Source organism: Pinus tabuliformis, chromosome 8 (genome assembly GCF_031772625.1).
Source record: "Pinus tabuliformis cultivar Carrire ecotype Pingquan chromosome 8, CPIR1, whole genome shotgun sequence".
Taxonomy (NCBI): domain Eukaryota; kingdom Viridiplantae; phylum Streptophyta; class Pinopsida; order Pinales; family Pinaceae; genus Pinus; species Pinus tabuliformis.
This window is the reverse complement of record NC_142294.1, coordinates 1,539,302,052-1,539,317,278: the sequence shown is the minus strand read 5'-3', so window position 1 is coordinate 1,539,317,278 and position 15,227 is coordinate 1,539,302,052. Positions and strand designations below refer to the sequence as shown.

The 15,227-nt window shown below is 40.2% G+C and overlaps 1 protein-coding gene across 3 annotated transcripts in view; it reads right to left on the bottom strand.

Moving 5' to 3' along the window:
- LOC149241800 (uncharacterized) overlaps positions 1 to 12,842 on the bottom strand; it is a 253,403-nt gene extending 240,561 nt beyond the window's left edge. The window contains exon 1 of one of the 3 annotated variants that reach the window (XM_089367593.1): positions 12,310 to 12,842. In XM_089367593.1, the coding sequence (XP_089223719.1) occupies positions 12,310 to 12,608 (299 nt within the window). In that variant the 5' untranslated portion in view covers positions 12,609 to 12,842. The remainder of the gene's footprint in view (positions 1 to 12,309) is intronic. The other 2 variants (XM_089367592.1, XM_089367591.1) reach the window with 2 other exon arrangements.
- Positions 12,843 to 15,227: the final 2,385 nt, after the last annotated feature.

Here is a 15,227-nt window from a genome sequence, read left to right as displayed (position 1 = left end):
TTAACAGGGGGTTTGAGGGACACCCGTAACCCCACTTTATGGGGTCCGAGGCCCTGTTGGGCTAGAAACACCCTCTGATGCTGAAGCTCCCTCTGCCGCTGACAAGTGCTCCCTGTTGGGTTGTGTTATATTCTTTCCACGTAGTTAACAGGGGGTTTGAGGGGCACCCGTAACCCCACTTTATGGGGTCCGGGGCAGCGCCCCAGAAAATTTTGGTTTTGGACCCTATGTTAGGTTGGGCGGACCCACCTATGGTTTTGTGCATGATTTTCGCACATGTTCTTTTTTGGACACGATGGTTTTTTGGTCCATGGTATTGGACGCGATGGTTTTCGGTCCAAGGTATTGGATGCTTCGCATGTATAAATATGTATTGTAATATTGAAAGGAACATAATGAAAAATCAAGCTGGTAGTCCCAATTTTGGGATCCAGGGAAAATCTCCGTGTATATGTGTTTTATGTGTTATGCTCTCGCATTGTTTATTTTCTGTGTTTTAGAATTCGTATACAGGTAATTTCTGTACAGGGTTGAAACCTACATTTGGTATCAGAGTTGTTTTGGCTTCAAGGGGACGCCTTTGTTGTTGAGGGGTTTTGCTCGGGCCTGTGGTAGACCCTATTCAATGGGAGATCTGCGAGATCGATTCTGGTGGTGAAAGAAGATGGCGAGTAGTGGAAAGATAGAGATCGAGAGATTTAATAGTCAGAGTTTTGATTTATGGAAATTCAAGATGGAGGATCTGTTGGTGGATAAAGACCAGTGGATCGCAGTAGATCCAGGTACTAAACCAACGGGAGTGTCCGATGAAGAATGGAAGAAGTTGGATCGGAAGGCAAAGAGCACAATATGATTGTGTGTCTCAGATTCAGTGTTGCTGAATGTATCAGGGGAAGCTACGGCGAAGGCTTTGTGGGACAAGTTAGGGACTTTATGCCAATCTAAGTCTGGTGAATAAACTGTTCCTGCAAAAAACGTTGTACAACCTAAGGATGAAAAATGGAGACTCGGTGACAGAGCATCTGAATGCATTTAATACTGTGGTAAGTCAGTTAGCATCTGTTGATATTAAAATTTCAGATGAAGATAAGTGCATCAGTTTGTTGTGTTCTCTACCAGATTCGTGGGATAGTCTGGTTATTGCAATAGGTAGCAATGCAACTGCCTTGCAGTTTGATGAAATAGTCTTAGCCTTGCTGACGGAGGAGATTAGACGAAAAAATATGGAGAGCCAGAATGGTGATGCCTTGTCTGTACGAGGACGGTCCCAGAATAGAAACAAAAGTAAGTCATCGAGTGGGAGATCTAAATCTAAATGGAGATCTAAATCTCCAGGAAAACCTGTAAAGGTGGTGTGTTGGAAATGTGAAAAGGAAGGGCACTACAAAAGGGACTGTAAATCTAAAGCTCCTGACAAAGGAAAGGGATCTGATGAGGCTCCTTCTGCAGATGCAAAAACCACCTCAGATGAAGGTGGGGATGTGTACTTGGCTTCTTCAAGTACACATGTAGATCAGGCATGGTTGATTGACTCAGGTGCATCCTTTCACTTCACTCCCCATAGAGAGTGGTTTTGCGAGTATGAGAAATATGATGGTGGTGATGTCGTCTTGGGGGATGACAGGAAGGCTAGAATCATTGGTCGCGGAAAAGTAAAGTTGAAGCTGCAAGGTGGAAGGGTTAGAACGCTTCCAAGTGTTCTACATATTCCTACATTAGCCATAAATTTGATTTCTGTAAGCAAGTTGGATGATGAAGGTGTAAAAACAGTGTTCAAGAAGGATACCTGCAAGATGGTTCGGGGAGCACTAGTATTGATGCAGGGAGTTCGGATTGGAACTCTGTACAGGCTGCAAGGTAGAACTGTTATTGATGGGTGCAATAGTTCTATGGTTCCTGAAAGTGGAACAGAAAATCTAGTGGTCTCTGGAGAGAAGACCACGTTGTAGCATTAAAGGCTTGGACATATTGGAGAAAAGGGCCTTCGAATACTTCATGGTAAAGGTATGGTAGAAGGTATGTGTAATAGCTCTCTGGATTTTGATTTCTGTGAAAATTGTGTATATGGGAAGCAGAATCGGGTGAGTTTCCCCTCTGGTAGTAAGAGGGCGAAATAGATATTAGAACTTGTGCACAGTGATGTGTTTGGATCTATGAAGGTTCCATCACTGGGTAAGTCTGTGTACTATGTATCATTTATAGATGACTTCTCAAAGAATACATGGATATATTTCCTTAAGAAGAAATATGAAGTCTTTGACAGGTTTAAAGAATTTAAGGCTCTGGTGGAAAACCAAACAAAGAAGAAGATAAAGGTGCTGAGGACAGATAACGGTGGAGAGTTTTGCAATAAGGAATTTGAAGAATTCTGTAAGAAGTGTGGTATAGCACAGCAGAAGACTACTCCATATACACCTTAGCAAAATGGAGTTGCAGAAAGAATGAATAAGACGTTGATGGAAAGGGCAAGAAGCATGCTCAGTGGTGCCGGGTTAGGACAGGAATTATGGGCAGAGGCGGTGGATACTGCGTGTTACCTAGTCAACAGGTCACCTTCATCAGCATTGGAGGATATGACTCCACAAGAGGTATGGACTGGTAAGAAACCCTCTCTTTCACATCTGAGGGTATTTGGATGTGATGCATATGTACATGTTCCAAAGGAGAAAATAACAAAGTTGGATAGTAAATCTGAAAAGTGCATCTTTATTGGGTATAAGGATGGTTTAAAGGGTTATAAGCTTTGGAACCCAATAACAAGGAAGGTTATGTACAACTAAGATGTGATGTTCAGAGAGGTGAAAGATGTTATTAAACATGAATTCCAACCAAAGGAACCTGAGAAGATAGAGTTTGAGCTAAAGGAGGAAGAATCAGACTCTACAGCAGAGGAGGAATCAAAAGATGAAGCGCCACAAACTCCGGCTGTGAGAAGATCAGTTTGAGAAAGAAGGCGGCCAGAAAGGTATAGTCCATCTGCTTTCTGTTCAAATTTTGCTTTGTCTATTACTGATGATGATCCCAGAACTGTGAAGGAAGCAGTGGATTCAGAGGATGGAAAACTCTGGAAAGAGGCCATGGTTGATGAAATGGCATCTTTGCACAAAAATGAGGCTTGGGATCTGGTGGAGTTGCCGGCCAGAAGGAAACCCATTGGCAGCAAATGGGTGTTCAAAAAGAAGACAAATGCAGAAGGAAAAGTGGAGAAATAAAAAGCTCGATTGGTAGCAAAAGGTTATTCCCAGATGCCAGGAATTGATTTTGGTGATATTTTTTCTCCTGTTGCCAAGGTAACTTCTATTAGATTACTTTTATCTGTTGCTACTGCTTTTGATTTTGAGGTAGAATAGATGGATGTGAAGACAACATTTCTTCACGGGGATCTGGAAGAGGAGATCTACATGAAACAACCTAAAGGCTTTGCGGTGAAGGGTAAGAAAAAACTAGTATGTAAGTTAAAAAAGTCTCTATATGGGTTCTATATGGATTAAAACAGTCACCAAGGATGTGGTATCAGAAATTTGATACATTTATACGGGGACTTGGCTTCACTAGAAGCAAAGCAGATCACTGTGTGTATTTTAAATTAATTGGTGACCATGTTATTTATCTGGTCTTGTATGTAGATGATATGTTGTTGGTTGGAAATGACAAAGAAGTTATCCAGGATTTGAAGACCCAATTGTCCTCCAAATTCGACATGAAAGATCTTGGTGCTGCAAACTATATTTTGGGCATGGAAATTAAAAGAGATCGGGCAAAGAGGAAGCTCTAGTTAAACCAGAGGAAGTATGTCGAGACAATATTGCAGAGGTTTAATATGCAGGATAGTAAATCGATGAAGGTTCCTATTCCTGTAGGTGTGAGGTTATCTGCTGAACAGTGTCCCAAGACACAAGAAGAGGAAGAGGACATGTCCCGTGTTCCATATGCAAGTGCAGTCGGTAGCCTGATGTATGCAATGGTCTGTACTAGACCAGACATTGCACATGCAGTGGGAGTATTGAGCAGGTTTATGTCAAAACTAGGGAAAGAGCATTGGCCAGCAATGAAGCAGGTTTTCAGGTATTTGCGTGGCACTAGTGATTATGGTTTGTGCCACTAAGGAAGACCAGGATTGGACAGAGTGTTGGATATTCATGGCTTTGTTGATGCAGACTGGCTGAAGATCTAGATCAGAGAAGATCTACAAGTGGGTATGTGTTTAACCTATTTGGAGGTGCAGTCAGTTGGATGAGTAAGAAACAATCTGTAGTGGCATTGTCAACTACAGAGGCAGTATACATGGCAGCCACTCATGCAAGCAAGGAAGCAGTTTGGTTGCAGAGATTGTGTTCAAGTATGGGGTTAGTACAGGAAGCTATAAGGATAGACTGTGACAGCCAAAGTGCAATTTTCTTGGTAAAGAACACCGCATATCATTCAAAGACAAAGCACATTGATGTTCAGTATCACTTTGCGAGGGGTATGATAGAAGACAAAAAGGTGTTGCTGGTAAAGGTGGACATTTTGAAGAACACTGCAGATGCATTAACAAAATCTGTGAGCTCTGAGAAGTTCTCTTGGTGTAAAGAGACAATGGGCATTTCAAGGCTGGAAAAATGACTAAGCTCTCTTGTGGCCCCCTGTGGAAAGAAAACAACAAGTCGTAGAATGTTGGGTTGTGTTATATTCTTTCCACGTAGTTAACAGGGGGTTTGAGGGGCACCTGTAACCCCACTTTATGGAGTCCGAGGCAGTGCCCTAGAAAATTTTGGTTTTGGACCCTATGTTAGGTTGGGCGGACCTACCTATGGTTTTGTGCATGATTTTCGCACATGTTTTTTTTTAACGCAATGGTTTTTCGGTCCATGGTATTGGACACGATGGTTTTCGATCCATGGTATTGGATGCTTCGGCATATATAAATATGTATTGTAACATTGAAAGGAACATAATGAAAAATCAAGCTGGTAGTCCCGGTTTTGAGATCCAGGGAAAATCTCTGTGTATATGTGTTTTATGTGTTATGCTCTCACATTGTTTATTTTCTATGTTTTAGAATTCGTATGCAAGTAATTTTTGTACGGGGTTGAAACCTACACTCCCTCTCTCTGACCTCTACGCTGTTGCAACAACTCCCTGCATCTCGCACCATTGCACACCTCTTTGTGCCTTCCTGCACTGGTGCAACACTCCTGTGCCTCTCGCACTGTTGCAGCCTGCTAGCTCTGCGCTGTCTTGGGACTCTTGCACTGTAGCTCTCTCTGCCACTCCATCCGCATCCGTCTCTACCCACTCAGCCAGTCTTGCTACTCCTTGTCGAGGCTCCCGTAGCAAGGTCTAATCCAAGAGGCTGGGTACCTTAAGGATCCTGCCCCTCATCGCCTGTAATCCTCAAGACTACAACTCGATGTCTCCCCACTTCTGCTCAAGCGGTGCGTGTGAACTCATGGCACAATCATCGTCTGTCAAAACTTCCTTCTCTGCCCGTGTTGGCGTTGCCTTAGTCTTGGAAGACTCTCCCTTACTCTTCTTCCTTGGGCACTGGGTCGCATAATGACACATCTCCCCACATTGGAACCACATGATCTTGGAGAAATCTTTCTTCTTTCGCTTCCCCTGCTTTCCCTCAGATGCTAGGGCCACATCCTCCTCCTCCTGCTTGACCTTGATCCCTTTGTTGCTGCTAGCTGTCTTCGACTGCCGTCTGATCTCTTCCTGGCGAAGAGCTGCCCACATCTCGTCCCAAGGTGGGAGAGTCCCTCTGCCCAGGATACTCTGGACAAACACTTCCCAATCTTCTGAGACAACATTCAGAGTTGTCCTCACCATAAGCTCCCGATCTGGTGCCGCTCCTATAGCAGTGAACTGGTCTCGGATCTCATTCAGTCCTCCGAGGAAGGTGTCAATCGACTGACCCTTTTTCATCAGATACGACCTCATCTGGTTCTCGAGCAACATTCTTCTTTGCACAGAAGTATGCTGGTACAAGTTCTTGAGAGCCTCCGACATCTCAACTGTTGTTTCCTTCTCGACTATATGTGGTACCACATGATCCTTGACCCCGTCAAGGATAATGCACTTGGCCCTCGCCATCGCCTCTTCGTACTTGTCGTTATCATTGGGGTCGACTGGGATAGCTATAACCTTCAAGGCAAAGTTCTTGACATGATTCTTGTCAAGCACTGATAAGATTCTGGCCTTCCAGACTGCGAAGTTCGATGCTCCATCCAATCTATCCTGGTCTCTTACCCCGTGTAGTGCCATGACACTCCTCTACTTCCCTCCTGCAAGTTCTCTGTTTGACTCCTCTGAGTCTCTACTTCCCGTCTGGAAGTTCTCTTCTGGACTCCCTCTAAGTCCTGATTTCCCTCCTGGAAATCCTTCTGTCGCTTGTTGAGATGCCCCCTACTCTGATCGTCTTATGCCACTGCACTGCTGATCCAGGTTCCTCGGCTAGAAACCCTCAGTAACAACTTCTTTGGCCTTGCTTTGTCAGGTATTGTTCTAACTACAGTGCCTCACCAGCTCCACTCTGCAATATTTCTGCAGCCTTCTAGACTCCAGCAACTGCCTCTCTGTGAACTACGTCAGCCTCTCTCTGCCTCATACTGGCTCTGCGTCACCCCATATGGGTCTGCGTCAGCCCTCTGGCCCTCTGCGTTAGCAACGCTGGCCTCTCTGAGGCTCTGCGCAGCTCCCAGCTTCTTCTACGTGGCTCTGGCTGGCTCTGCATCACACTTCTTAGCTTCCGCGCTGCTAGAAATAGCTTTTGTCACCTCGGGACAGTTGTTTTCTGTTGCTATTGCTCCGCTGGGCTATGTCTTTTAGTCCTGTGATCTGCAATCACGCTCTGATACTATGTTGAAGTTTCTAAATTTACTTAGTTTAGAAACCCTTCATGCACTTTTTCTGATTTATTCCTACCTACTTGTTATTTTTCTTTAACAAGTTATTTACAAAGTAAATACTGAAAATAAGCACCAATGCATGTTCAACATATTACAGATCAGGAACTAAAAGAAACAAGAACAAACACACCCCATGACACCATTATTTTTGGACCAATGTCCCAGGAAAAACCCAATGCGAGAAAACCGATGCAGCTATCTGAGGGTTTTCTTATTAAGCAATATCAAAATACAATCTGGGTGCTGAAACTGGCCTACCCAACAGAGAATTTCCTTAGCAGCTATACCTCACAGTTTGAGATAAATCCCCTGGCTGAAACCTTGGAAAATCCTTCCGGCAGCTCGCTCTGCAAACCCAGCGTCTGCCCAATCTGGACTACGTCAGCCCCTCTCTGTCTCACGCTGGCCCTACATCAACCCTTCTTGGCCTGCGTCAACCCCAGGAGGCCCTGCATCAGCTTTCTGGGCCTCTGCGTCAGACATGCTAGCCTCTCTGGTGCTCTACATAGCACTTGGCTGCCTCTGCGTGAGCCCTTGCTGGCTCTACGTCACTCTCCTTGGCTGTTGCGCTGCTCTCGTAGCACAATCTATGCCTTCTCTGTTTCTCTGTACTCAACGCCCCTCAACTGCTCTCCCGATCACTGATTCTATCTCTCTTAGCAAACCCTACTCTAGATAATAGAATGAATGATCACTCTGGTGTATTCTTCAAGTGACCCTCAAGCCTCCTCTTATACTTTTTCTGTTGACATCTCAACGGCCAAGATTAGGTCCCTAATCAACGGCTAAGATTAGATCTGGCTTGATCCATCTCTTTTGGACCATTCTAACACAAATTCATATTAATACACATTAATATTTTATTTTCTCTAAGTTTAGACTTAGGGACTCCATTAAAAATATTAATTATTTTAATATCTCCTAATTTGTTTAGAATCTGCCCAAACCCTTTCTGGGTATTGGAGATCTCATGTGCCCCAACCTCTCCACCAAATTTTGTGGCTAGAGCACATCCGGTGCTACCCCAAATCAACAAGTTATGTAATTCTTCAGGGGATTTGCATCCGCAGGGACAGCTACCACACTAGCAACATACATCTTAAGGGCATGCTCATCTATAAGGAAGGAGATTCTAGCCTTCCAGATGACATAATTTGAAGCCCCGACCAACCTATCATGATCCCTCAAGCCACTGGTTGTCATATCTTCCGAAAACTGTCGAACAACTCCTTCTTTCTCCCTACTGCATAGCTCCTAGGCTGGCTTATGCACTCCCTGATGGAGTTGGTAAGTCGTTGCTCCTCTACTGCCCAGTTACTGAGAAATATTGATTTCCTCGGCAAGAAATCACTGAGGAAGTATTCCCTCACTATGCAATCTGCTTCTTCCTTCTGATGACTTTTCTGACCAGCACTTAGCTTGTAGAAAATTACGTCCCTCTAGCTCTACGTTGATGCTCTGTTTGGTTCCCTCTGCTTTGGCAAATTCTCGATTTGGCAGTCTTACCTCTCTGGCGGCTCACTTAGAGAGAGACACACATGAAAATATAGCCCTCCTGGCTAGAACTAGGCAATCCCTCAGGGGATTCGAACTGCTACTTGTTACAGCAAGTTGGCCCTTGCTTTAGTGCTAGATCTGTTCTTCCCTGTTTCAAATCAACAACTCTGAAACCATGTGAAAATTCCTAGATCTAACAATCTCGAGAATCCCAATGCAACCAATTGAATCTATTTCACCTAGATTGTAAATTACATTACAAACTTATTTCAGATTTCTTCTTGAAACATTAAAGTAAATTACTTGAATAGCCTACACCAAATTAAATATGATTCTGAAACATACAAACTAAGAAAGGAAAATAGAAACACATAGGACACAGTGTTGATTTGGGATAGCATCGAATGTGCTCTAGCCACGAAAATTGGTGGAGAGGCTAAACCACATGAGATCTCCAATACCCAGAAATGGTTAGGGCAGAATCTAACTAGTTTGGGAGATATTAAAATAATTAATATTTTTAATGGAGTCCCTAAGTCTAAACTTAAAGAAAATAAAATATTAATGTGAATTAATATAAAACTAAGTTAGAATGGTCCAAAAGTCATGGATCAAGCCAGATCTAATCTTATCCGTTGATTAGGGACTTATTCTCCGCCGTTGAATTATCAACGAGAAAAGTATAAGAAGAGGCTTGAGGGTCACTTGGAGAACACACCGAGTTGATCAAGAATTCGATTTTCTGGGGCAGGGCTTACTGAGGAAATCGAAGGAGTGATCAGAGTTGCAGTTGAGGGGCAGTGAATGCAGTAGCAAAGAGGCAGAGATAGTACGGGGAGCATCAGCACAGAAGCCGGGAGAGGGTTGACGCAGAGCCAGCTAAAGGCCACGCAAAAGCACCCAGAGGCCACACAGAAGCAGCCAGAGGCAGCCATGAGCTGCGCAGAGCCTGAGGAGGGCCAGTGTGGGAGACATAGAGGCTCCAGAGGCTGACATAGAGCCTAGAGAGGCTAACGCTGAGCAAACGCTGGACCAAAGAGGTTGACGCTAGGAGATTTCGTGGGGTAGATTGGGGCTGATATCTATCTCCAACTGAGAGGTACTACTGCCGAGGGCATTCTCTATTAGTGAGCCATTTCTGGCACCCAGATTGTATTCTAAAACTGCTTAATAATAAAACCCTCAGATAGCTGCACCGGTTTTCTTGCATTGGGTTTTTCCGGGGACATTAGTCCAAAAATAACAGTGTCACTTGTGTGCTTATTTTTCCTTTAGTTGATGATCTGTATGTGTTGAGACTGTACTTGTATTTATTTTCAGTATTTACATGGTAAATAACTTGTTAACTAACAGAACAAGTAGGAAGAAATAAATCAGAAAGTATAGGAATGATTTCTAACAGTTAGACTTAGAAATTCCAACACACCGTTATTTTTGGAAAAAAATCCCTGGAAAAACCCAATGCGGGAAAACTGGTGCAGCAGCTTTGAGATTTTTATTATTATGCAGGAGAAAAATCTGAGTGCAATTCTAGGATGCTCAACTTGCAATCCGATACAGAGAGAATATTGAACAAAAGACTAGTGAAATGATCTCACCCTGTCACTAAAGAATTAGTGACTGATCCTGCAGAACTAGAGGCTTTGCGTCACCCTCTGTGTGGCCTCTACCTGGAACTGTGTCACTCTCGGCAATTTCTACGTCACCCCTCCTAGATATTACGCTGCCCCTCTTCTGAATCCTTTGTTGGCTGAGAAAATTGATATTCTGCCTCCCGAACTCACACGCCAGCCTCCAGCAACTGAAACTCGACTTCCCTTCAAGGACTATGCTATCTCTGCATCAACACTGCATGGGCCAGCGTCAGCCTTCCTCTAGACGTCTTTTTGTTCTCCCTCTGCATCGTACTCTCGTGAAATTCCTTCTTCCAGATTCTCACTGCCCCTCTGCTGCAAGAAATCTCCTCAATCGATTTTTCCTCCTGAGAACTTCTCATTTCAGAAAATAGATTTCCTTGATCTCTCAGTGTGTCTTCCAAATGACCCTCAAGCCCCTTCCTATATCTTCATGTTGGACAACCAACGGCCTAGATTAAATCATAATCAAAGGCTAAAATCGTTTTGGCTTGATCCGTGTCTTTTTCTAGAAGTTTCACCAATGATTAGATTAATACCCATTAATATTTTAATTTTCCTAAATTTAGACTTAGGAACCCCATTAAAAATATTAACTATTTTAATAAAATCACTTCTGGGTGGAATTTCCCAAAACACTTTTTGGGTTCTTTGGAATGCATGTGCCCAAGCCTCCCTGCAAAATTTGAGGCTTAGAACACATCTGATGCTACCCCAAATCAGCACGAACTTGCTTCAAATGGTTGGCACAATGTTCAAAAAAAGAAAGTAAAATGTCTGATTAATCCAGAAAATGTAAATTTTAATTGCATGCTTCCAATGTATATATTACAATTATGTTCCTTTTGTTGGCTTGTAATTTTTTAGCTCTTTGCCTAGGTGATGCTTACTTACGGAATGCTTCATAACATATGCAAAATGTAATTTTATTTTTCCTCGAGATAAATAAAACTACCTTTCTTTTTCTACAGAAAAAGAAAAAAGAAGTAGAAAACAAGTCAATTGAAAAAGAATTACAATAATATATCTTATTTAAAAGTGAAAATGTTTTGCCATAAACCAGATGAAAAAAAACTGTTCATTGCTATGCTTCACACTTAGTCTAAATTAAATGGAAGTTCAAGAAAGACTTTCGATAGAGAGGAAAAAAGCTCTCTTCAGAAAGATAAATTGGTATGTTTTGCTCCTTTACTCTCAATACATAGAAATGACCATTGGTGATATAACATGCTCTGTTTCAGCGTTATGTATAATAACGTATGTAGTGCTCTCAATTTATTCGGTTATATATTAGCACAGACTCATCTATATCTGTTGAGGATGCACGTTGGGTAAAATATTAACACAGAGCCATTTATACCTATACATGTGTCTAAGATGCACGTCCAGGTTGTTAAGGACTTTTAATATTTGAACATTCGTTATTTGTATAATTTGTCATACACTTCAGAATTTTGCAATCTCAGAGTACACATCAAATTTAATAAATTGTTCAGAAATTTCGAAGTGTATGAGAAAATTAATGCATTATCTAAATTCAATACAATACACCCTTATACACATGAACCACATATGTAGCGAGTTAATAAATCACCCACACCCACAATGTACGATTTGTACGATTAAACGTACCTCCTGTCCCATAGTTTTTTTTGTTTTCATCTTTTTTTCTTTCTAACGTTCTTGCGAATTACTAAAAATATGCCAATTTACTAAGTACTAAAAATATGCCCCGGTATATTTTTGGTTGTAAGTTTTGAAGGTATATTTTTGGTTATAAGTTTTGAAGGGTTTTTGGGTATATTTTCTGGTTTGATTTGCTGAGAATTTAGCAAAGAATCACATGTTTAATTATGAACTTTACAAGTGCTCCAGGATTTTTTCATAATATAACCCATTTTAAACAACAAACATCAATATTTCAACAAAACAAACATCAATATTTCAACAAAAACAAATAAATTACAAGATCCCAGCCCAAAAAATCCAAAACAAATTTGCTTTATCATAATAGCTTGCTCGTACTATGTTTTGGAGCCGGTACTTTGTGATGCTAAACTATATAGATCCAAATTAGCAGGCACAATACCCGTGATAAGTATTCCTAAACACAACACACACAAGCTTGGCTCCATAAGAATTGATTTTAAATTTTAACGGATGTGTGAATGGTAAAACCAAATGTATTATAGTGGCAGCTACCGAGATTGATCCCGGTTCTTTCTCATAGATAAGGACTGACCAAGTAATTGAAAAAACAAAAAAAACCAACCAAATGTACTAACCTGCCACGTGTTGCAAATGACGAAACCGCATCAATTAATTTCGGAAAGATGTTCCCTTTCTCAACTTTCAAATGCCTGTACAATAGAATTCTGTCGATTCTCGGACACCGTCTTCTTACATCCAATCCGATTTCTTCCTTTTCTTTGCTTCCGAATACAGTGGAAGATATCACGATTTTATCTCTGCATTTTCCAATTTTTCTTCTCTTTGTGTAATCTGTGAACTGTTTCATGGAAGCCAAACCATGGCCCGGGCACATCCCTACTTGGTTAATCCCAAATGTGAGAATGGAACTCATTTCCTTCAGAGATGAAGACACCAAATCACCCTTATGGTGGAAATGCCATGATAAGATTAAATACCACTTCCATTGAGAGTTATTCGTTCTCGTACTCGTTTATTTTTGCGGGAATTTCACAAAAGTATTTGAGAGTTCTACCAGTGAGGAAAAACTGCTGGATTCTGAGGCAGCTTATGAGATAAGAAATGCTTGTGTGATATAAAGATTTTAAAAGTTGTAATAAGAAATGCTTGTGTGATATAAAGATTTTAAAAGTTGTAATAAGAAATGCTTGAGTGATAGAAAGAATTAGAAAGGCGCTTTGTCGGAAGTCACCTTTTCAGTCCAAGCCCACGCGGTCTGAAGGGTGTTTCTATTTGTATTAGGATAGAGTATTTACATAGTTTGGAAAAGGATAGGGTATTTATATATAAGTACATTAAATTTTTGAGTTAGCCAATATGGACATCTATAGGACGTGCATATAGATTGCTGCTTATTTCAGGGAGATTGGGCTTATATTAGACACCAAGAGTGATAGACATATTCGCTTATTTCAGGGAGATTGGGCTTATATTAGACACCAAGAGTGATAGACATATTCGCTACATCTGAATTTGGGATAGGTATTTTTGTGGTTTTTTTTTATGGAGGGCATGCAATGGTTTTTTTTGTGGGAGCGGAGTATATATTGTCATTGAGTCGGGTACTTTCAACCTTTTTTATGGAAAAGTGGAATGGTACAAATACCTGTGTAGAAATAATTGTTGTAATTTTTTTTGCAAGTACAAATATTTTTGTAGAAACAATTGTTGTATTTTTTTTATGCAAAATAGTTTCACTTTGAATTTATTTTGATTTTAGGTAACTCTAAAGTGATTTTGGATTGGGTACAAATGTAGTCTATATTTGAATCATATAGACTCATTAATTAGATGAAGAGAATCAAGGCAATATTGAAAAGATTCAGAGAATTAACATTCTCACATATATACATATATATAGGGAGTAGAATGTAGTCTATTTTTGAGTCATATAGACTCATTAATGGAGTTGTCTATAATGCGACTTTTTGAAGATTCCGGTGACGGAATCCGGCGGAAGAAATTGAGATTAAATCTTGATTTGTTGCAGTTAAAATGGTTTTTTAACTGCATATTTAGATTCAGCACCCTCGAAAACCCCTGGGACGCTTTCATTATGCAGAAACTAGCTATCAAACTTGCGATTCCAATAAATTCCTGCCGGATTTCGACCGGAAAAACCTGCTGGAAAGGCTTTCAAAAAATCGCGTTATAGACTACTGCCTCATTAATTAGATGAAGAGAATCAAGGCAATATTGGAAAGATTCAGAGAATTAACATTCTCACATATATACAGGGAGTAGAATTTAGTGGCTATCACAATATCGAAAGAGGGCATAAACAAACCACTAGGGGAGAGGGCATAAACAAACCACTGGGGGAAATTCATTACACAACGTACTGTAATGATTCCGTGCACAGATTCGGGCATTTCAACATGCCATAGTCAAAGTGGTCAGTGGGAGATAAAGAAAAATAGTAGTATGTTTATTGAGATTTCTAGATTGGTTGACACAAATTAATTTTGGTTTTGTTTTCCAGTTACAAAATATAGATTTTATTCCCAATTTAAAATTGTGATACATAGGCTATATAGTTTGGCTGTAATGTTTTGTATAATTGGGTGTACTGCTAAATCAAGGGGAATGGAAGATGGTGCTATAAATATGCACAATGTAACATTTTTTTACTTAATAGAAAATTGTGGGTTTTTCTATTAATTTTTATTATTATTTTAAATTAAATTGAATATTGAATCAATTTATTAAGTAGTAAAAAGGTTAAATTTCCCACGTTATAATATGATTTGAAATAATTATTATTATACATATTGTAAATAAATTTTATTGGTTTAATTTTTATTAAACATTAAACATAACATATCGAATATTATAAAAAAATATATAGCAATATTTGAAATAATAATTATTATACATATTTTAAATCAATTTATTGTTTAAAATTTATTAAACATTATATATAACATATAGAATATTAAAAAAAAAGATAGCAAGAATAAGGGTTTTTTTGTCTTGACGAATCTATAAAATTAACCTTTTTCTCGGATTTGGGATTTCAATCAAACATAAGCATTCTCCTTCAGGGTTTATTGTTAACTTAGAGATGAAATATCACTGGCATTTTGTAATGTCCCTGACCACTTAGGATACACATGACAGACTTTGCTAGCCTAACATGGTTCCCATAGACTAAAGTGGGGAAATATTTAATAATGGGACTTAATTCGCCTGGGGAAACATTATAAAAGTCTAAGGGATGAAAAGGGGACATTTCTTATGACTTTATGAAGTGAAAATTATAAAGTGACTTTATAAAAGTTAAAAGGGTAAAATAGTGGCAAAAGTGGTCACAAGTTTATAAAAGAGAAAAAGTGAGGGGACTCTCCTCATTCATTCTCTTGTATTTTTTAGAAAAATAGCCCTTAGAGAGTTTTGGAGAAGAATCTTAGGGTTTGGGAAACCCTAACCGCCATAGCTAGTTTCAGTGTTGAAACTATACACTCTAACTAATTTAAGGAGTGGAATCACTCAT